The sequence below is a fragment of the Macrotis lagotis genome, chromosome X (genome assembly GCF_037893015.1).
Source record: "Macrotis lagotis isolate mMagLag1 chromosome X, bilby.v1.9.chrom.fasta, whole genome shotgun sequence".
Taxonomy (NCBI): Eukaryota; Metazoa; Chordata; class Mammalia; order Peramelemorphia; family Peramelidae; genus Macrotis; species Macrotis lagotis.
Window position 1 is genome coordinate 380,377,947 of NC_133666.1, and position 22,187 is coordinate 380,400,133.

General features: G+C 32.6%; 1 protein-coding gene across 1 annotated transcript in view; it reads left to right on the top strand.

The window, feature by feature from the left end:
• LOC141499159 (glutamate decarboxylase 1-like) overlaps positions 1-22,187 on the top strand; it is a 47,718-nt gene that overhangs the window by 19,984 nt on the left and 5,547 nt on the right. Inside the window, exons 5-15 of the mRNA XM_074202039.1 lie at positions 1,755-1,867; positions 2,132-2,186; positions 3,432-3,534; positions 5,719-5,798; positions 9,770-9,824; positions 10,291-10,407; positions 11,210-11,274; positions 12,601-12,679; positions 15,352-15,501; positions 19,006-19,113; positions 20,247-20,336. Of these exons, the coding sequence (XP_074058140.1) occupies positions 1,755-1,867; positions 2,132-2,186; positions 3,432-3,534; positions 5,719-5,798; positions 9,770-9,824; positions 10,291-10,407; positions 11,210-11,274; positions 12,601-12,679; positions 15,352-15,501; positions 19,006-19,113; positions 20,247-20,336 (1,015 nt within the window). The remainder of the gene's footprint in view (positions 1-1,754; positions 1,868-2,131; positions 2,187-3,431; positions 3,535-5,718; positions 5,799-9,769; positions 9,825-10,290; positions 10,408-11,209; positions 11,275-12,600; positions 12,680-15,351; positions 15,502-19,005; positions 19,114-20,246; positions 20,337-22,187) is intronic.

Here is a 22,187-nt window from a genome sequence, read left to right on the forward strand (position 1 = left end):
GCTCATTTTACATATGAGAAAACTGATATGAACAAGCTAATATGACTTGCCAAGGGTAACAGAGCTTGTGTCTAAGGCCAGATATGAACTCATGTAGATGAATCTTCTTGACTCCAGGACCAGAGTACACTATCCATTGTACCACCTAGAAGTCTATTACAATATACAGAATTTCTGCTTCTTTATAAGCTAATATAATGTGGAGACAAATATTGAATTAAATTCCTACCTCAGATAGATACTAGCTTTAAATATATTACTAAAACAGCCTCTGTATTCTCATCTATAAAATGGAGATAATAATAGTGCCTATTTCTCTGTGCCTTGTCCAGAGAAACAAATTAGAAAGCCTATGTAGAAAGCTTTGTAAAACATTGAGGTTATTATCCTTTTTTTGTTACTGAACCTATCTTCACTGTGAATTTCTTTTATTATATCCCTTCACCAAAACTAAACTTTTAATAATCAGAAAATTGATATCCTGACTCATGGACTCTGTTGTCAAGTTGTTTTGAAACAACTTATAATATCTTTTAGTACATAATGTTTTAACTACTCAGAAATAAGAGATGATGAGTTAAACAAAAATGAAAGCAATATGTGCTGTCAGAGGTCAGAAATATAGAAAGTAGAAATTAAAAAAACCTTATAGAAATGAATAAAAAAACAAACTGAAACAAGTAAGCTATACAATTATCTAGCATTTTTCCCCCAAGGAAAATAGTATTAAAAAGTCCATTTTTTCTACTTGACATTCCTTACGCAGTTGGCTAATAAAAAATAGGACTAAATTATCATACATTTTAAAAGCCATCTAGACTTATGATTGTTGCTTAGTTCTTACATTTGAGGGGGCAGTGCTTGCAATACTTTGGAAATGGCAGTGAATCAGGAGACCTGATTTTCACATTTCTTTCTGCTACTAACTATATGACAATGGGCAAGTCACTAAAATTATTTAAATTTTCATTTCTTTAATTATTAAAAAGGGAGGATAACAATGCCTTAGACCTTAAATCTCAAAAAGCTTCACTAAGTTTCAAATGAGATGATGTTTTTAAAATAAAAGTACCTTATAAACAACATATTGTTACTTCTTAGTGATTTTATTGTTTCTTCTATATTTATTTTAATGTCATTTTTAAGACATTAGGAAGCATTTTAAGATTGAGGCACAAGAAATTTGGCACAGCTAATTCTGTAATTATGCTCATAAATCTTACTTATGAAGCATAATTGGTAATTTAGAAAATTACTGTTCTTCAAACTAGTATTTTTTCTTGCATATATATCATGGAAAAAGAAAGATTTTTGGCTGATGTCATAGTAATAGAATTTTTACATTTAATGAAGTTATATACCATTTTAAATATAGGAAAGAGACCATGTGATTATTATTATTATTATTTTTCTGTGAAACTCAGCATTGTGTTATTCTGCACAGTTATTATAGGAGGTGCTAAGGTATAATATAAATAATATTGGATGCAGAGTCTGGAAGACATTGGTTCAAAAACTCAGATACTTATTAAAGGTATGACTCTGGGCAAATTGCTTCATCTTTTTCAGCATCAATGTGGTTAATATTAGGCCAAACTTTATATAAAGCTGTGAAGATTAATTAATGTTCTTTATGCAAAATATCTTGCAAATGTTTTAGTGTGAAGAAAATATTATCTGTTCCATAGATTATGTTTATTTTAAGCATGTATAACTATTAATGCTATCAGTAATTAAATTTATATTATATAAAGGTTTACATATGAGATATCCCCTGTATTTATTATCATGGAAATGATTCTCCTCAAGAAAATGCATGAAATAATTGGCTGGGCAGAAGCAGAAGCTGATGGAATATTTTCTCCTGGTAAGCAGAATTTTTAAGGGCCAGATGAAATTATGTGCAATGGGATATAAAAAAAATGACTCAATCTTTTTAAAGAGTACAATTTATGCATATCTTTCTTTTAATTTAATGCTGCTTGTCAATTTTTGATTTATTTCAGTTGTATTCCTTCTCTACTTTTCTTTCTTTTTTTTACACTGGCAAAAATAGGAAAAACATATTTAAATCATATGGATTACAATATATTCTTTGATTTTTGGTTATTTTTCTTTTCTCATTTAAAAGACAAATTATCACCAAATGAATGGCTTTCTAGGAGCAGCGAAAGGGAAAGATACAGGTAAAAATTTTTAAGCAATGGAAAACCATAAGGTATACATAAAAATTAGTTTTAAAAAGAATTAGGTGTACACTCAGCTATTGTAAATAAATTCAGATCTATGAATTTGGATGCTTACATTCCACAATAACAATTTTATATCTTTCATTCTAGAAACCTATGAGCTTTGGCAGATAAGACATCTGTACCTCTGTTAATTTTCTCAGATATTGTGGCAAGTAGCTCCGAATCTGGCAATAAGAAAATGACTTGATTTTCCAAAAAAGAAGAGAAAAGAATAGATTTTAAGAATTATCAGTCAGGAAGATCTTTATTAATTTGAATTTGAGGGGCGGCTAGGTGGCACAGTGGACAGAGCACCGGCCCTGGAGTCAGGAGTACCTGAGGTCAAATCTAGCCTCAGACACTTAATAAATACCTAGCTGTGTGGCCTTGGGCATGCCACTTAACCCCACTGCCTTGCAAAATACCTTGAAATTGAAACATTCTAGCGTTGATTATTATATCATGATTTGTGGACACTTAAGGAAGTAATGGCCATGAAGAATTCATAAGAGTCAATTTAAAACATAAAATTGACTTAAATTTCTATTTCTAATAAAATTTCTAGATTGGGTGGTTTGAACATCTTACAGAGCATTTTAATTTCAGAAAATATGTTAGACAAGATTAAAACTCAAGAATCTCAGGTTTGAATGGTTTCTTTATTTCAGCTTTATTCTTTGGCATCAGCACATGACATAATGTGGTTCCACCTTCCTCTTCTGTAAAATGATAGTGTTAGACTAGGTGATCATTAACTATTTTTCCAGTTCTAATAGCCTGAGGCCATTTCTCTATCTCTTCAAAGTTTATCATGGTATTTTCATTCATGTATATTCAATGAAAACTTAAGGTCATGTTCTATGGAGGTGATTCTCAACCACTAATCAAAAAAGATGGATTCAAATCCTTTCCAATGAATTGAATGATTCCATGAAAGTAGATAGCATGAACATATTTCTTTACATTTCCACCAGAAACATTTTCTTATATTTTGTCTTTTTTTGCTTTATTCCAGAAAAAAACACTTCAAAGAGAACCAAAAAGGAACATGGTATTAAGCATTTCTCTATCAATGAGAATATTTTAATATCCATGGCAATTCAGGACTATAAATTCAATTGGGTGCATTTCTCAGTTTACTGCTATTTTCTTCTTTCAATCTAATTTATTAGAAATTGTTTCTTTGTTTCTTTTCCATAGGTGGGAGTATAGCATATTGGTAGCTCGTTACAAAAAGTTTCCAGAGATTAAAGCCAAAGGCATGACAGTACTTCCACAGATTGTATTATTTGTTTCTCAACATGTAAGTAAAGTTTTAAATGATTAAACAGTTCTAAACTATATAACAGGAAGAATAAGAAACACTGAAAATGGAGGAGTGCCATTTCATGAGACCATATATATATGGCTATATTGTAAATGTTTGAGAATGAATTTGGGTCTGTGAAGATAGCCAATACAAATTATTCAGAATGGAAAATATCCATTTTAGCAGCCTGAAAAAAAAGGAAAATGTTTAGAATGATACAATATTTCTATTATCTAAAAAAAGGAGCCTGAATTAAAGCAAGTCCAATCCATCTCTTTTTTAGTGAACTCAGCAACTGTGAGGTCAATGATACTGGAAGTTTCTCAGTTTCTGATTTAAAGACAAAGACATTGATTGGAAAGAAAAATTTTGAATGAAGTACTAGACTATAGATAGTGTATGCCAGAAATCTTATTGCAGTTTAAAAGAAAAGAAATCTAAAAGGATTTTATGAATTTAGAGATATTGTGCATATATGTATTTGCATACAGAGATGATATGATATGAAATGATATGATTTAACATGACATGATAAACTTTGTGGCTGGTCAGTCATTTCATTCTTGTCTGACTCTTTGTGACCCCATTTTGGGTTTTCTTGTCAAAGATACTAGAACAGTTTGATTTTTCCTTTCCCAGACCATTTTATAAATGGACAAAAAAACAAAAACTGACGCAAATCTGACAGTGATCTGCCCAGGTTCACACATCTATTGAGCGTCTGAAGCCAGATTTAAACTCTAGAAGAGTGTTCCTAACTCCAGACCCATCTCTATCCACTTTACCACATAGCTTCCTAACATGATTCTTGTTTTCATTTTCTACTTCTGTTTTCTCCCCCCCTTATTTTTTTTAAAAATAATTAAATCTTCTAATTGGCCTGGTTTTCTTCTCTTTTTCTATTGTCATAAACATCACTGAACACCAAGAGCTCTCATTGCTAATTTGAAATTCAACTTAAAATATTTTTCCGTTGAGAGAACCAATTTGTGAAATTATGGCATTTCCTAAACCTGGAGAGCTCTCATTCTAATGGACTACAGTTTGTTAATTAAGTGAACATTTTACATTATACTTCAATTGACTATGCACCTGATTGATTTCATTTATTTTTCCAAATGACTGATATTCTTAATAATCTATGTTAAGCTTTCATCTACATGAAATTTTAACACCAAAGGTGTTATGTAAAAATGTTAAATAAATGAGACTGATTGACTATACATCCCTTACTACAGTAACAATTTTTATTTTATTCCTTTTTTCCAAACATGGACTTTTGCTGACGATTATAGTAGAATTTAGGCTAGTAAGGTTTACATCTCACCTGTCACTAGCACCTCAATGACTTTTATTATCTGATAAAGACAGCATGTGCTAGTAAATGGAATTTGGAGATCTGTGTTCTAATTTTCACTCTTCCTATTTATCTCACCATAAATTAATCATTATCTAATGTTTGACATGAGGGGAGGTTAGGAAAGAGGTTGGGAATGATTTGAATTTTGTGATATGGGCATATCAGAACTGAAAAGACATAAGAAAACATAGAACAGGACCAACATCTTGCCCTCAAAACCAGTGGTGATAGAAAAATGAAAAATGGAGGTCATCAATGTAAATACAAAGGAATATCCCTGATTCTAGAAAAATAGCTGTGTAAGTAATAAATCTAATATTATATGATAAATATGATATGACAATAAACATATTACCAATTCATGTTATATTTATAGATATCTGTATATATTTATATGTTTATGTATGCAGGTGTGTATGTATTTCCCTGCTTTTATTCAAACCTGTGAGATCATCAGTGCAGTGAAGACCTTGGGAAGAGCTCCCTCCACTGCTGTTGATCTTCAGTTACTCTACAACTAATAGTGTTAAGTTTTTGCCAAGAGGATAGAGAAGTTAAATAGATTTTCTGGGGTCACATAGCCAGTATGTGTCATAGGCAAGACTTGCACACAAATCTTCACGTCTTTAAGACACTTTTATAAACATGACATTATTCTCTCTACCTCTCAGATTTGTGCCTCCCCTCCTCACATGGTCCTCTAGCAAAAAAAGGAGCCAGAATTCTTGCTCTAAAAGAAATAATCTGCAAATTTCTTCCTGATTCTATCCACTAAGCTGTGCTACCTTTACATATTAAAATATCTATTTTTTTTCAAGAGTCATTATTCCATAAAGAAAACAGCAGCAGTACTTGGCATTGGAACTGATAATGTGATTGAGGTAAAGTGTGATGTAAGGTAAAATATAACTTTCTTTTGATAAATCTATAATTGACCTGACTTCTGAGATTCTGTAATGTTTTGGATTCTCTTGGGATTCTTAGGAAGACATTTAGTCCAAAAGAGCTTAGAATTCTTATCAATTTTTTCTTTCCTCATTGAATTCAAAGGTACATGTTCCCCCATCATTTGTTTTTTTTTTTTTTTTTGCAAAGCAGCGGGGTTAAGTGAATTGCCCAAGGTCACACAGGTAATTATTAAGTGTCTGAGGCTGGATTTGACCTCAGGTGCTCCTGATTCCAGGGCCTGTGAGCTATCTACTGTTACCTACTTGCCCAAATTTCCCTGTCTTAAAAAATTTTTTTTCACTTGATTTTACCATTGATTCTACCTGTCATCCTATATCTCACCTCCCTTCTCTTCTTTTATTTTTTGGGCAGAGCAATGGGGTTAAATGATTTACCAAGGTCACACAGCTAGGTAATTAATGTCTAAGGTCAGATTTGAACAGTTTCTCCTGATTCCAGGACAGGTGCTCCATCTACTACACCACCTAGCTGCCTCTCACTTCCCTTCTCAATTCCTTGAAATGTCTCTAACACTATCTCTATTTCTTTTTACTCAGCTCTTTGCAAATTGATTTCTGATCTCATTACTTAAGTGCAAGTCCTGTCTTCAAAATATTTACCCATTAATTTTGTCAGTCCTTGCTTTGTTTTAATCCCTTTTGATAAATCTGTTGCGTTTGAGAATTTTGAAGAACATTACTTCCTGGATACTCTCTCCTTTGGACTTTCTTTTTATGGTTAATTTACCTTCTACCTGTCTTAGTACATCTTCTCAGTTCGATTTACTGGTTCATCATTCATTTCACATATCCTAATTTTGTGTTTGTCAAAATTTTGCTTTAGACCCTTTACCCTTCCTCATTTTTTCTTCTTATTCTTCTAGTTCTCTCTGTCTCTGTGTCTATCTCTCTCAATTGCTCTTGGTCTCTCTCTCTCTCTCTCTCTCTCTCTCTCTCTCTCTCTCTCTCTCTCTCTCTCCATCAAATCCCATAAGTTTGCATATCATCTCCATGTACCTGTTCTCTACATTTAACTTGTCTATTCTGAGCTTCAGGTCCATTTGCCCACTGAACATTTCCTCCTGGATGTTCTGGAGATATATTTATTATTTGAAAACTGAACTCATTTTCTTTCCATCTAAACATTATCATTCAGTATTGTAGTTCATCCTATACAATATTGTCAAAGTAATTTTCCATAAATGGAGGTCTGATGATTTGATTCCCCTAGTCATCCAGTACTAGTCACTATTGCCTCTCAAATGAAATATAATTCCTCTTTAGTTTAAGGCCTTATATCAACTGTCTTCAGCCTCTTGTCAATGAAAATTACTACCTGGTCATATTCTATAATCAAGCCAGACTGGTTTTAACTCTATTCCCCATGTATTCTCCAATTTCTATCTTTGCCCTTCCACTGGCTCTCCTTTATACTCAAAATGTCCTTTTCCTTCATCTCTACTTCATATGGGTTCCTTTTTTTTTTTCAACTCAACCTCTACCTTTTGCATGAAGTCTTCTATGAACTCCCCAACTTTTCATATCTATTTTCCAAATTACCTTGCCCTTAACTAATTTAAATATGTTTTTATTCATTGCTTTTATAGTTAAATTATATATGTTATATAGATACTTACTATTTTTACTATTAAGATGTAAGGTCTTCAAGAGCAGTGATTCAGTTCAATCTAGTTATTAGAGAACTTGATGTGCTGATTGTTTTCATTAGGTTTAGTAAAAAATAGAATTATATATCTTATGTTGGATGAAATGGATAGGGTGTTAGACTGTAATATTTTATTTCAAGTATAAAATTGATTCTTCAAGGGAAGAATTATGGTTTAATAAAAAATCATATAAAAATAATTGGGAAAGAATCAAGATGCCTCTATTCAGATATTAGGTTTTCTACTGAAAAATTTTGTAACCTTGGGCAACTCATTTCCTATTTTTAAGCTTCAATTTTCCTATAAGTAGACTGGGGGACAAGATGTAACTGCTTTGAGAATCAAATGTATGTAAGTGACTGTACCTCTAAAATACTATCTAGGTATAAAATGTAGTGTTGATGTTGGAGATAATTATCATTGTATTATCATGATTAACTTTGAATAGTTGTTATATGCAGGGCACTATGTTAGGTTCAGTATTAGTTTCATATATTGAAAGGTATCATATCTTTAAGAAGAGTAATAATTTGTTGGGGAAATAAGTCTTAAACATTTCAGTCAATAGTATAAGTTTAATACAACAAACTGCCTTCTAAATTCTGGAGAATTCCTAGACTCACGGTTAAGAATACATCCCTTTCATTTGACAGGGAATCATTAACAACATGCTAAAATATTATTGTTATCTCTTGTTTCATATTCTTTATCTAAAAATTTATTATACTTGCATGCCTCATGTGAATAACTACAGAATGTGAATGACAAAAGAAGGAAATCTCACCATGGGCAAAGATGTGAAATCTTCTAAAGATGTGAATCTTCTAAAAATGTTAGAATAGAAAGGAATTAAGCTTCTCAGCCTGTCCAAAAGCTTTAAGTTCCTCAAGATTAAATATATAGAGTCAAGAAACTTGTAATTAAAGGATGTAGGCTTATAACATTTGGATCAAATGATATGTGTTTTATTTTAATTAAAAGAAAATCTGTTCACAGTGGCAGCAAAATTATTAGTGCAATTCTAATTGCTAGATTGCATGAAACACATCCTTCCTGTATAATGAGTACTCACAGAAGTTGATAACTGGTATGACCTGATATTGAGCCACAGGGAGATAGTAAACTGTTCTCAGGAAGCAAGTTTATTTACTTCTCTGTACTATATTACAATGTCATGGGGATATTTAGAACTCAGGGACTCTTTTTTAGAAATAATGAGACTGAGGGATGACCCATTTGATTTTTATCTTTGAATATTTTCTTGAATATCCAAATAAGCTCGTGTCAAAAAGAAAATTAGTTAACATATCAACCACAAGCATTTTTTGAGTACCTAGTATATTCTTTTTATTAAAAACTCAGAAGAGCTATTTGTGCTAGCTATTTGATATACAAAATGAGCTTATATTTTCCTGAGGAACAAATGACAAAAGTTCTACAAAAAAGGATTTCAGTGAAAGATGATATCAACTTTTTCTCAATGATTTGTATATTATCAAGCTATACATTTCTGACATTGGATATATCACTTACCCTTTCTTGACTTCAGTTTCCTGAACTATGAAATAAGGGAGTTTGCATAGATTTCCTCTCAGATATCATTCAACTCAATATCTATTATTTTATAATCACAGACTAGAAAACTGAAATGCTCGCACCATGAGAGGATTGAAAAATTGAATTTGATGGCCTTAATTCCTCTATCTTCACTATTTTAGTAATTCTTGGGTATCTGAATGGGTAATTAGCAGTATAGCATTATCGATAGTGTACAAGACTTGAAATCAGGAAGACTTAAATCCTGTCTCCTATATTTGCTAACTGAGATTTCTTATCTGTAAAAGGACATAATGATAATACCAATGCCATGAGGTTGTCCTGAGGATGAAATGAGATAATTTATGTAAAGTACTTTATAAACATCAAAGCTCTATTTGAATGTAAGATGTTAGATGATTATGAAAGAAAAACAATGCTATTAACTAAGAAATGCTAAATATTTCCAAATAAGTGTAAGCATAATGCAGCTGATTAAAAATACTGGTTGATTATCAGAAAGACAATTTTGAGCACCACTCTGCATAGGTCAATTTTCTAGATACTTGTTATTTCTATTAAAGTTCATGTCCTTTAGAAAGAACAAAGAACCTGACCTTCAAAAATGTATATTAATTTTTTTTTATTTTTTCTATGTTTCTTGAAATGAATAGCTAACTAAATGCATGTACCTTTTTCCTGACAATCTATATTTTAAGGGGGAAGATGATTCCATTAGAATTAGAAGAAAATATACTACAAGCCAAGAAAATGGTATGTTTTAAAGTATCCATGCCTGGAATATTAATTGACAAAAAAGCATAGAATTGTAAGCACTGCATAATTTAAAAAAAAACATAAGAAGTAAAACTCTCTCCCAGAAACCATCCCAAAAAGAATCACACAAACTCTTCTTCTGCCAGATATTATGGCAAGCTTCTCCACTGCCTTTGCTTCTGGCAAATGTCAAAAACAGTATCAGCAAACCAACAGCCTACGTTCTTTCCTCTGTTAATCTTTGTTCATATGGTATCTGTTATTTTCTTTCATAATAATTTAACAAATTATTTGGGAGATGATTTTGCAAAAATATTGTTTATCTAAATATTTGATAATTATTTGAAAATCTGGATTGGTTAAAGAGTTGGATGGGACTGTCAATTAAGTTAATGCTTGTCCTTGAAACCTGCAAGAATCCTGCTTCTTCACATATATGCCAATGATCTTATGTTCTTGATAGGGACTTACTCCCTTCTGTGTCAGTGCCACAGCAGGTACAACAGTGTATGGTGCCTTCGATCCTCTGGATAACATTGCTGATATTTGTGAGCGGCATAATCTCTGGATGCACGTGGATGTAAGTCATATATTTGTGTGTGGTATACATTTTCTTGAGAAAAAAATGAATTTAATAAAGAATCATCCATGATTCTTGGTGTTCCAAAGGCAAGGTAAACAATTTTCTTCAAACCTCATTTACTTGAATGTATTTGTGCATGGTGTTAAATTGGCTTACATTGCACAAAAACAGATGAAAGTGTAATTTTAGAAAATGCTTTTAAAATGATAATGTAGATAGCTGCCATTTTATTGATTAATAGATTTCACTTTAGAATCTTCTGCTTTGTCTTCTAAGTTCAAATCCAAAGTGTCCAAAATAATGTGTGTCTATCTATTTTGTTACCCATCTCATTATTAATATCAAAAAATAGCTTACATTTTTGACTCAAAATAATACAATAATCAAGAGTCACTTAAGAATAGCTAAACAGTTGGAAATTAGTAATTCTAAAACGTTTCTTTGGCAGTATTTCTTCAGTATTTCAATGGGAGTCTTGACCAAGTTAAAACTAAGTGTGGAATTTGCTGTGTTGGGTATTATTGCCAGATTTGATGGAAAATTAATTATTTAATCTCTCTTCATTGTACTCTAGAATTCTTATTTCATTCATTGAAAAATACAAATTTAATTAGTCACGCAATGGAAATATATGTAGCCAAAGAGTTATAGTAAGAATTAGAGTTATATTTTTGAAAAGAGGGATTATTCTAGCTTTATTAAACCAATACACTAGATGGAGCTTATGAATAAAATGTAAATGAGAGATTTTAAAAGTAATTGATGTGTGTGTGTGTGTGTTCTTTCATATTTGTTTTAGGCAGCATGGGGAGGTGGATTGTTGATGTCCAAAAAGCATTCTTCTAAGCTTCATGGAATCAAAAGGTGAAAAGCTTCTATTACATTATTTTGTTTTCTTTGGGGTTTTTTTTGCAAGGCATTGGGGTTAAGTGACTTGGCCAAGGTCACACAGCTAGGTAATTACTAAATGTCTGGGCCAGTGCTCTATCCACTGCATCACCTAGCTGCCCCTTATTACATTATTTTGGGAAAATATTGTGGTCATGAAAGAGAAGTAGGTATCTACCCAAAAAAGGAGCTTTTGTTTTATGTAAAGCATGGTATTAAATTCCAGATATATAGTAAAAGGCAAAAATGTAGAGTAGATGATATAACTTGTACAGTTAAGTAATATACAAGATATATATGATTTTGACAGAAGATAATCAGAGGAAGGGGAAGAATCTAGTAGCTGAGTCAACTGGTGAGAAAAGCTTCCTGTAGGAGACGGAGTTTGAGTTGAGTTTAGCAAGAAGGCAGGAATTTTAAGAGCTGACAGTGAAGAAGAAAAATGTTCTAGGCATGGTGGATAGCCAGAACAAAGACATGGAGATAGGAGATAATGCTTAGTATATTATAATTAACAAGTAAGTCACCATTATCATTGCTACCATCATCATTATCAATCAGCATATAAGTATTATTGAGTTAGTATGTCAGACATTGTGCTAAGTGCTGATAATACAAAGAAGAAATAAAATATTATCCTGCCTTTAAGGGACTTACATTCTATTGAATGAAATTGCATAAATATGCATTGGTATATACTAGTTATATACAAACATAAGGCAGTTTTAGAGGAGTAAATATTAGCTAGTGGAGTTCTGGGTTGAGCAGCTTCTCCTACCAAAGTTATTATACTTCATCTGAACCTTGAAATAAACCAGAATTTTAAAGAGATAGTAGTGAGGGGACAGCTAGGTGCTGCAGTGTATAGAGCACTGGCCCTGGAGTCAGTTCAGATCTGACCTCAGACACTGTGTGACCTTGGGCAAGTATCCTCATTGCCTTAAAAAATAATAAAAAGAGATAGTCGTGAGAAAGAACAATATTTCAGGCATGAGAAATAGCTAGTGCAAAGGTAGAGAGATAGGACATATAACATTATGTTGTAAGCACAGCAAATCCATCCAATAGTATGTGGAGGAGAGAAAAGAGAAGATTGAAATGACAGGGAGGTTTCAGGTCATAAAGAACTGTATATTCTAAACAGGAGAGTTTATATTTTAACCTAAAGGTGATAGGATGCTAGTGGAACTTATTAAATCAGGAAGGATGAGCTGTGTGTAATATGGTCTTATCTGTGCTTTAAAAATGTGCTAATGTTCTTTTCTGTGTGTTCTATTTAATCACATCTGATTTGTCACCTAGGGCAAACTCTGTGACCTGGAATCCACACAAACTGATGGGTGTTCCTCTCCAATGTTCTGTTGTCCTCATACGAGAAAAGGTTAGGTAGTATACATTCCTTCATCATGACAAAAGGGCTCTCAATATGTAGTAAATGTCCTGATTATGAAAGCATGTTAGCTCGGATTCATACAGTTAATACGATATTTGTTTGTAAATTTAGAGGAGAAAACATGGATGACAAAGGAATAAAGTTCTTTAGATTGAGTGCCAAAGCAAAATATTATCCTATGTCAAATAGTGAGTTGAAGATATGGGTATGAGGGAAGGCCATTAGAAGGGATGGAAGTGATTCTTCATTTCTCATGTATCCTTCCCAAACCAGCATTATTCTGAGTTCTTTACTGTCACATAATTTGTGTACAAAGAATTAGTCATCACTGGAAGTTGTGATCTGTACTACAGAATACTGTGCTCCCTCTAAATGTTTTACTTGACTTTTGTGTGGCAAAAGGGACCGGTGGATGTACCTTGACTGAAAGCATTTCTATTCTGTTGACAATGGATGAATATACAAGATTCTGTTGTTGAATAACATTTTCCTGAACCATCTTGAACTGACTCATTCACTGACCTTTTCATGGGGAGAGAAATGCTCTCAGTAATTTTCTAGATGAAAAGTTTAAATATGAATTTGAATTCTGAAAAATAATGAAATAGAGAACCATAATGGAGGAGTCTTTGATCTTATTGACCTTGTCCATGTATAACAGTTTATATCATTGGCATTTATACTGTGATTCATTGCTGTTTTCTAAAATCAGAGTAAGAAATATTGTACAAACCATTAAATATATTATAAATAAAATGTTTCTATATTTTAAGCTTAATTTTAAGCAATCTAATTTTTTGTGCTTTTAAATTTGAGGTAGCTGATTTTTCAAATTATTAGTTATGTATTTTTCCCTGTGAAAATGCCTGCTAAAGTCTTCATGTTCCATCTAAGTATTTCACATTTTCTAAGTTAACTAGATTGCTTTCAAGTCAAAAATTTTTGTTATATATTTACTTTAAATGTGTAATTATGCACTATAAATGACATTAGGAGAGGGACCAGAAGTAAGACTGGACCTGTTATTTCATTGTTATAGCGTAACTGGTGGGCAAATTCTATACCAATGCAAGTTGTCACTTCTCTACATCTAATAGTCTTTTGGCCAGAACAGAGAGATTAAGTAACTTGCCCAGGGTTCTACAGGTATTAGAAATAATATTAAGTAATTTATGATCATAAAAGGAAGGGAGCTGTCAGTTATCTTGAGTGGGTGATAATACATTGATAGTACAAATGCTACCTGAGTACATATGAAAAGGTAAAAGATCTAGAGAGAGAGGTTCCTTTTGGTTTACTTTGTCAACTATGGAAGATTTTAGGAGAATTTCATCAACTTTTCCTGTACCTTTGCTTTGGATAACAGTCCCACACTTTACTGAAAATACTTATGCGTCTTAAAATGACTTGAAGTACATCTCAGAAATTACCTTCTTCAAAGAACCACTCTAGGGGTGGCTAGGTGGCACAGTGGATAAAACACCAGCCTTGGATACAAGAGTACCTGGGTTCAAATCTGGCCTCAGACAATTAATAATTACCTAGCTGTGTGGCCTTGGGCAAGCCACTTAACCCCATTTGCCTTGCAAAAAAAAACCTAAAAAAAAAACCACTCTATTTTTTCAGTTTTTAATGCTTACTACTTTGTGAAGTTGTTGGACATATACAGTTGATTCTTGTCATTTGTAGTAGTTATAATATATAAAGTCATCTTGAACACTGAATAAATGTATCCTTAACCATTCATCAAGATGAAAATTCTGGGTCAGGTTCATATAAACACATTTTTTATAAAAATGTTTTATAAAGCAGCAAATTTCCTTTCCTTTCTTCTGAAATAATGGTACTGTTCCTTCAATAACAATGAATTTGGGGCCAACAGCACTGTAACTTATATTAGAATGAAACTTATCTAGTAGGAAAGTTATCTAAATTAATTAGATTTTCTATAATGCACATACCAGTCTTCTTGAATTTAGAAACAATAGAAGTTACTTTAGCACTACTTTTGGAGGATATTTTAAAGAATAATTCATCAAAACCCCCAATAAAAATGAAAAAAGTTCATTAAATAGAATTAGAAAATATTTATTTGTAATATGAGAGCTATAAAATTGTTCAACATAACCTGGAATAAGTTTGTTGAATTACTCAAAATTTTTGCCACTTTGTATATATCCATGAGTGACTGAAAAAGTTTCCCAAGTAGTAATTTTAGTTTTTATAAATAGGATTTAGGGAAATTTACTTATGAAATACATGAATAGTGAAAAGCAACTATATGTTTTATCTTTGAAGGTACATGTCACTAATGATTTTTACTTAGGGGACATGCTCATTGAAATATCAAACCATTTTGTGTAATTGCTATATTGATAGAAAGGAACAGTTACAAAATTTTTTTTAAGATTGATTGACAGAGTCACTAAATCAAGGTGGGGAACATCTGGTCTGCAAGCCATATTAAACTGTAGGTCTGGTGCTGCCTTGGCAGCAGTAGACAGGATTCAAAATTGAATAAATCTGGGAGCTTTTGAGGGAGAGGTTTAATTAATTGTTTGACCAAATGTAGCAGGTGAATGATGGTATAAATATCCAAATGATCCTTGGCAGTAAAAAGATTCCCAACCCCTTCAAAAAATATATAATTCTTTTCCTAGGGTCTTCTTGAATCATGTAACAATATGTGTGCTGAATATCTATTCCAGCCTGATAAACACTATGATGTAGGATATGACACTGGAGACAAGACAATTCAATGTGGCCGACATGTTGATATTTTCAAACTCTGGTTAATGTGGAAAGCAAAGGTAGGATTTTACCACCTACATTATTTGGGTTTTGAGTTTTGGGGGGGGGGAAATGGTCATATCATAACTTCTTGGGCACTATACTCACTTGTAGACTCCCAGAGAATCTATTATAAAAATAGGAGCCCCATGGATCATCACCCAATCAAACCAATGTTAATGAGTTAGTACTGATGTTTTTAATTTTATGAGTCAACCTAAATAAACATTCATTTAAACAAATAATCCTCTTTTAAAATATATGCTGGATATACTCTGCCATTAGATATCATATTAATAGCAGGTTAAGGACATGCATATAAAGGTCACACACATTTAAGGAACATCACAAGAATCCATGCAACTGTGGGACAAATGCAGAGAGTACATAGGATGGAAGTAGAGAAAGGGCACATGAATCACTGAGGAGGCTCATTTCTGTGGCAAGTACAGTCAATGTACCCTAGTAATTCCATCACTCTGACTTTATGACATATGATATTGGGAACAGTGTCTTTGCTGGTCATGTCATTTCTGTGCTGGATAGTACATTGTGGGGTCATATTGAATAGGCCCTTTTTCTCACTTGGTTTCTTTCTGCCATCAGCCTTTTTGACTCCTGTCTACTAAGTAGTGAAGAGAAAACCCTTTCTTAAGAAGCATAGAATTATTTTTTTGAGGGGTGGCTAGGTGGCGTAGTGGATAAAGCACCGGCCTTGGAGTCAGGAGTACCTGGGTTCAAATCCAGTCTCAGACACTTAATAATTACCTAGCCGAGTGGCCTTGGGCAAGCCACTTAACCCCATTGCCTTGCAAAAAAACTAAAAAAAAATATTTTTTTTGTTTTATCACCAGGATAACATATCTAGTGTGTAGCTAATAAAAGTGAACAAAAGGCTGCAAGGCTATAGAAAGTCTATTCTTTTTGGTTACCAATATCTTATGCTAAATAAAAGTTGTCTCAGACTAGACAACTATCTGATTAAAGGTTTGAAATTCCTTACAACTCATCACTTCAAAACATTTTCCTCTAAGTTACCATGTAATACTCTCTTCACCTCTTACCCACTCCCCTATATACCCTAGTAGCTCATTTCCAAGATCAGCTACAAAGTTTGGCATTTAAAACTTTTCCAATCCTCCTACACCTAAACTTCTCTTCTTTATACAATCCAACTACACTGACCTATTGGGAGTTCCTAGCACCCAATAATATATCCAGACTCAGTTACTATGCAATGGTTGTATTTGTTAGCTGCAATGCTCTCCCTTTTCATCTATGCATGCTGACTTCCTTCAAGATTCAACTTAACTTCTGGCTTTTGATAAGTATTTTGATAGAATATTCTACAGAGAGACAGCCAGAGGAATGGTGTTAACAAGACTAGTGAATTTGGATTGTGAAATATGTAGAGGAGAGTAATATATAAAAGACTAGAAAGATCTGAAAGGACCAGATTATAAAGAGCTTTAAATGTCAAATAATATTTAACATTTTATCCCAGAGGGTGTAATTGGACCTTACTGAGTACGAGGTAATGATTCAGAGGTGTCCTTCAGAAAAATCTTTGAAAGCTGAGTAGAGGGATTGGATTGTCAAGATGCTTGATGTAGAAAGCTATTGTGATAGTTCATGTGAAGAGGTTGCACTAGTTTAGCAGATGTGTGAGAAAGGGACATATGAGAGATGGAGTGAATAAAGAAATGATGAAATTTCACAACAAATGGCATAGGTAGAGTACTTGAGAATGAAGAGTCAAAGACTGAGTCTAACACTGAGAGATTGGGTGACCAGAAGATTTATCATGTGTTTGCTATTCATGAAACAATTTGAAAGGGAAATGAATTTTCAAAAAAAGAAAATAAGTGTTGTTTTGTATTTACTGAGTTCAAGATGCCTACTGTAAATCCAGTTTAAGATACTTTAAGTGCATTGGTTGAGAGAGACTGTACCTTATGTCTAAGAGGACATAGTGATTATCTTATTAAAGTTTGAAACTGCACTGAGATTTTTGGAGCCACAGGTGAGAACTGGGTGATGGCTGGACACTAAGGTGGATGAGTTTAAAAAAGGCTTGGCCAACCCATACATTAGATTTGCTAGTCCTACTGCACACATCAAAACTGGTAAAACTAAAAACACCATAAAAATGCTTATTTTTTCTCCTCATCACCTTATAGATAAAAATAAAATACACATGTTTTCTTTTCTTATTGAAATTTCCATTTATTTTTCCAATGTATTTCTAATTTATTTTTCTAATACCATGAAAATGTAGTTTTTCAACATACATTCATTTTCAAATTTATGAGTCCCACATTTTTCTACTACTTTATCATTCCTCCCTCCATCCACAGTGGCAGTCTGGTAAAAGTTGAACCAGTACAATCATATTTAATAAGTTTCCATGTTACATCATGAAAGAGGAATTAAAACTAAAGAAAAAAAACTATGAGAAAGAAAGTAAAAACACAAAACAAGTTTTTAAGAAGTGAATATAATAAGCTTTGTTCTACATTCAGACTCCACAGTTTTCATTCTGGATGTTGATGGCATTGTCCATAACAGGTCTCTTGGAATTTTCTAATAAATATATTTTCCAAAAGAAAGCAATTATATAGATCTATAATTGTTAAACCATTTTAAAAAAACAGAATTACATATTATTGCATAAATTGAAAATAGTAGAGGGTCCAAGTTAGAGTCTTGGCACATACAAATGCTTAGTGGCCTTAGCCTGGATAAAATGAAGGCAACTGAGAGAGTCTGAGACATACACAACATAGGAGAAAGCAATGTTTTGAAAACCTAGAAATTTGCTAGGAGGTGATAATGATCAAGAATATCAAAGACTATAGAAATTTCAAGAAGGATGAGCATTGAGAAAATACTATTAGATTTGTCCATTAGGAGATACCTGGCAACTTTAGAGACAGTAATTTTAACTGAATGATCAGATTGTCAGACTGCAGGAGCTTCCAAATTGAGGTGACAGGAAGTGGAAGTAATTAGTATAGGCTACTTTATTTAGGAGTTTTCATACCTGACCTACAAAAACCGAAGAAACAAGAGATACATTAGAATTTCTCATTACCAAAATTTCATATGTGAAGAAACATATTACAAAAAGAATAACTCAATTAGGATAGGATAAATAATTTTCACCTACAGTCTTTTTTTCCTACTGATGACCATTTGGATATTTGTTTATCTTTGGATTGTACCGACTTTTATGTAAACCCATAGGATTAAAATTGTACAGCTGAAGTGATCTAGCTCTTCTTGTCTGAATCCCTGTTATTTTGTACTTAAGAAAACAAAAGTTCCAAGACTTAAATGAATCTTGTTCTATTTAATTCCTTGGGCACACATATAGGCACTCTCTGTTTTATGAAACATTTGTGTTTCAGGAATTCTAACTCAGCATGTATGCAAAGCAGAATTCTATAGAAAATTAGAAATGAACCACTATGTTTAACAGATGTGATTTTAGGAATGACAAACTGTGTCAGTATTCATTACAGGGAATCTCTGGCTTTGAAGTTCAGATAAACACATTTATGGAGTTGGCAGATTATCTTTACAAAATTCTGAAGAAAAAAGAAAATTTTGAGCTTGTGTTTGATGCAGAAGTAAGTTCCTAAGTGTTTTTCTTTTCTTCTTTTCTCTCCTTTCCTTTTCTTTTCTATTTGCCTTCATTTTCTCTTCTTTCCCATTTAAACCCTACTTCCTCTCTCTTTTGTTTTCTTTCTCTTTTTATTAAAGTATCTAATAATCCTATGAAGACAATAAAACATTTTTTTTCTTTCATTGTTTATTTCTTTTTTATTTGTTCAAGTAATTTAAGTAGATGGTCTTTTAGTGTGTGATGTGGATTTTCATTTGTACTGAGTTCACTTAAATGCAAAAGTTATTAAACCTGAAGTAATTTTTCTTAATGAGCTAAGTTTCAAATGCAGAAGCTAAAAACAGTATTTCTTTGTAGTCTACTAAAATTACTTGACCTATGAAAATTTCTAGATTTTTCAACATGAAATTAAGAGTAAGCTAATGTTTTCTTGTTGTGTTTTTTTGTTGTTTTTTTTTTTTGCTTAGGCTAAACAAGATGCTATTTTTCTGGATAGTATGACAATGGGCATTGTGTATTTTAGCAAGGTTATTTAATATTTCTATAGCAGCTATATTAACAAATTAACAACACTGGTGGAGTTAAAATAAACATTCTTCACAATCCATTCTCTCTTTCTTCTTTGGTTGACTGAATGTTTTCATGAAAGAATAGTAATAAAATTAATAGCAGACAGAATTGAAATAAATGTATTTTTAAATAAACTATTGAGTTTCTGGTTAACCATATGTTGGCTCCAATTTTACCTGTTGATCACCAGTTGATTTTTTAATTTTTGTTTGGTTTTTTCTTATTTTTGCAAGGAAACGGAGTTAAGTGACTTGCCCAAGATAACAAAGTCAAGTAAATATTAAATTTCTGAGGTTAAATTTGAACTCAAGTCCTCTCAACTCCAGGGCCACCTACTGCCCCCTTAGCACTAGTTTCTAATAGAAAACTGGAAATGAAGAATTTTAGAGACTATATAAGTATTGTATAAAACATTTTCAATTTTTAAGTGGTTTTTACATGAAAACTATTATTCTCAAAAATTAAAAGAATTCTGTTGACTTTTTCTAAAAATAAGTAAGTCCATCTTGGAAACAATGAAGCTGTCTAAAAATCTAGAAAATTTTTAACCAATTTTATGTCTTCAAGCCTGAACTTACAAATGTTTGCTTCTGGTATATTCCACCAAGACTTAAAAATATCTCAAATGAGTATGAAAGACAACAAGAACTTCAAAAGGTTGGTTTTTTTGTTATTTTTTTGCATAATGTTGAATTTTATATTACATGCCTAGCTTGTTCCTATGTTTAGAGGGTAGTGCTAATGAGATCTATGTCTCATAAGCTGAATCCATGCAATAGACTTACTCATTTCCTGGTGAGAGTTAATCATCCTTCTCACTAGGGCCTTATGCCCTCTTGGCAAATGTGGTATGGATGGATGAACAGAGTTCTATCTGCTTTACTGAAAAAAAAAACTAATATGAATTTTCAGAGAGAGTCTTATCTTCCATATAGGAATGATAGCAAGATATGAAAATATTTATTATAATTTCATCTTTTACCTTTGGTGAATTATAATTAGAAAATTTTGTTTAGTAGGTGACTATATCGATTTTCCATTCATTGTATTATAGAGATTGAAGGTTTAATATAATATATTTGAAGTGTAGCAGGAATTACATTGCAACAATAGATATTTCTACTGTTAGAAATTAGAAATAATATTACCTGATTTTTGACTACATGTAGTAGTATTTTTCAATAAATTTGACATTTAAGACAAGTCCCAATGAAAGTTATTAATAAACAGCTATCACATGAAAATTATCTTATTACAATCATTAACACTAAACAGTAATGACCCATAACCCTGATAATTTCACCAAGCACTGTGACAAATATGGGAGATAAAAATAAAAATAGAAATGAATTAAATTCCATTAATTATAAATATTTTTAAAAAGAAAAGATAACTTCAAGGAACCAAAATAGCAGAGTAACTAGTAAATTGCTGCAATTTTTCCAATATTGACTTTCAAAACAATAAAATAGAACTTCCCTCCCAAAAAATATCCTGGAAGAGCAAAATCAGCAAAAATATAGGACTAAACAATGTTTGAGTCTAAGAAACTTGAAATATCTTATGGAAAGCCCTATCTCACTTGGGTAAAAGGGGAATTGAATCTAGGACAAGAAATTTCCCAGCAAGTCAGCAAATCAGCTGTAAATCATGAGCACCAGTGTGGAGGGGGAGGCAACAACCAACACCAGGATGACCCCCTCCCCCAAACACACACACACACACACACACACACACACACACACACACACACACGTGCGCGCGCACGTGTGCGCATTCAGTTAATGTACAGACTCCAGTTATGAGAAATATCAAGGGCTTTAGCATGGCTCTTGGCAAATAGATAAACACAAAGCATTTAAGAGACTAAGGAAACAGGTAAACTCCAGGACCAGGTTCTGCCTTATTGTTCAGCATAGTCCTTAGCAAACAGGGAGCCTCCAGTAGTTAATCTATAACCTGCTTCAGTTTATCCATGAGAAATGCAGGAACATTCCCATCAGCCTTAGAACTTCCAAGATGCCAGCACTCCCACCCTAGCTCAGCACCAGGTAAGCTTCCACATCCCTAAGGCTTCCTGCTATGTGAGTCATCTCCATCTCCCCATCCCCCCAAAAAAACACACACAACATGAGTCACAAGGGTTCCCTATGGACCTCAGGGCAATAGCCCTGCATTACCAAGTAAACAACTAAGACCTGCACAAGAAGCCTGAGATGAACCCTTCCATCCCAGGAATTTTACAAGAAAGGAAAACAAAAAAACAAAAATATGAACAAAAACTTCAAAAAAAAAAAAAAGAATATGACTATAGAAAGTTATTAGGATGTCAGGGAAGATCAAGATACAAATTCAAAACAGAACTAAAACATTAGAACACCTATGGGAAAATAGGAATTGGTCTCAAGCCCAGAAAAGAACTCATGAAAGAACTCAAAAAGAAGCTTAAAACCAAAAGGAAAAAAAATGGGAAAAGTAATAAGAGAATTGCAAAAGAATTAAGAAAAA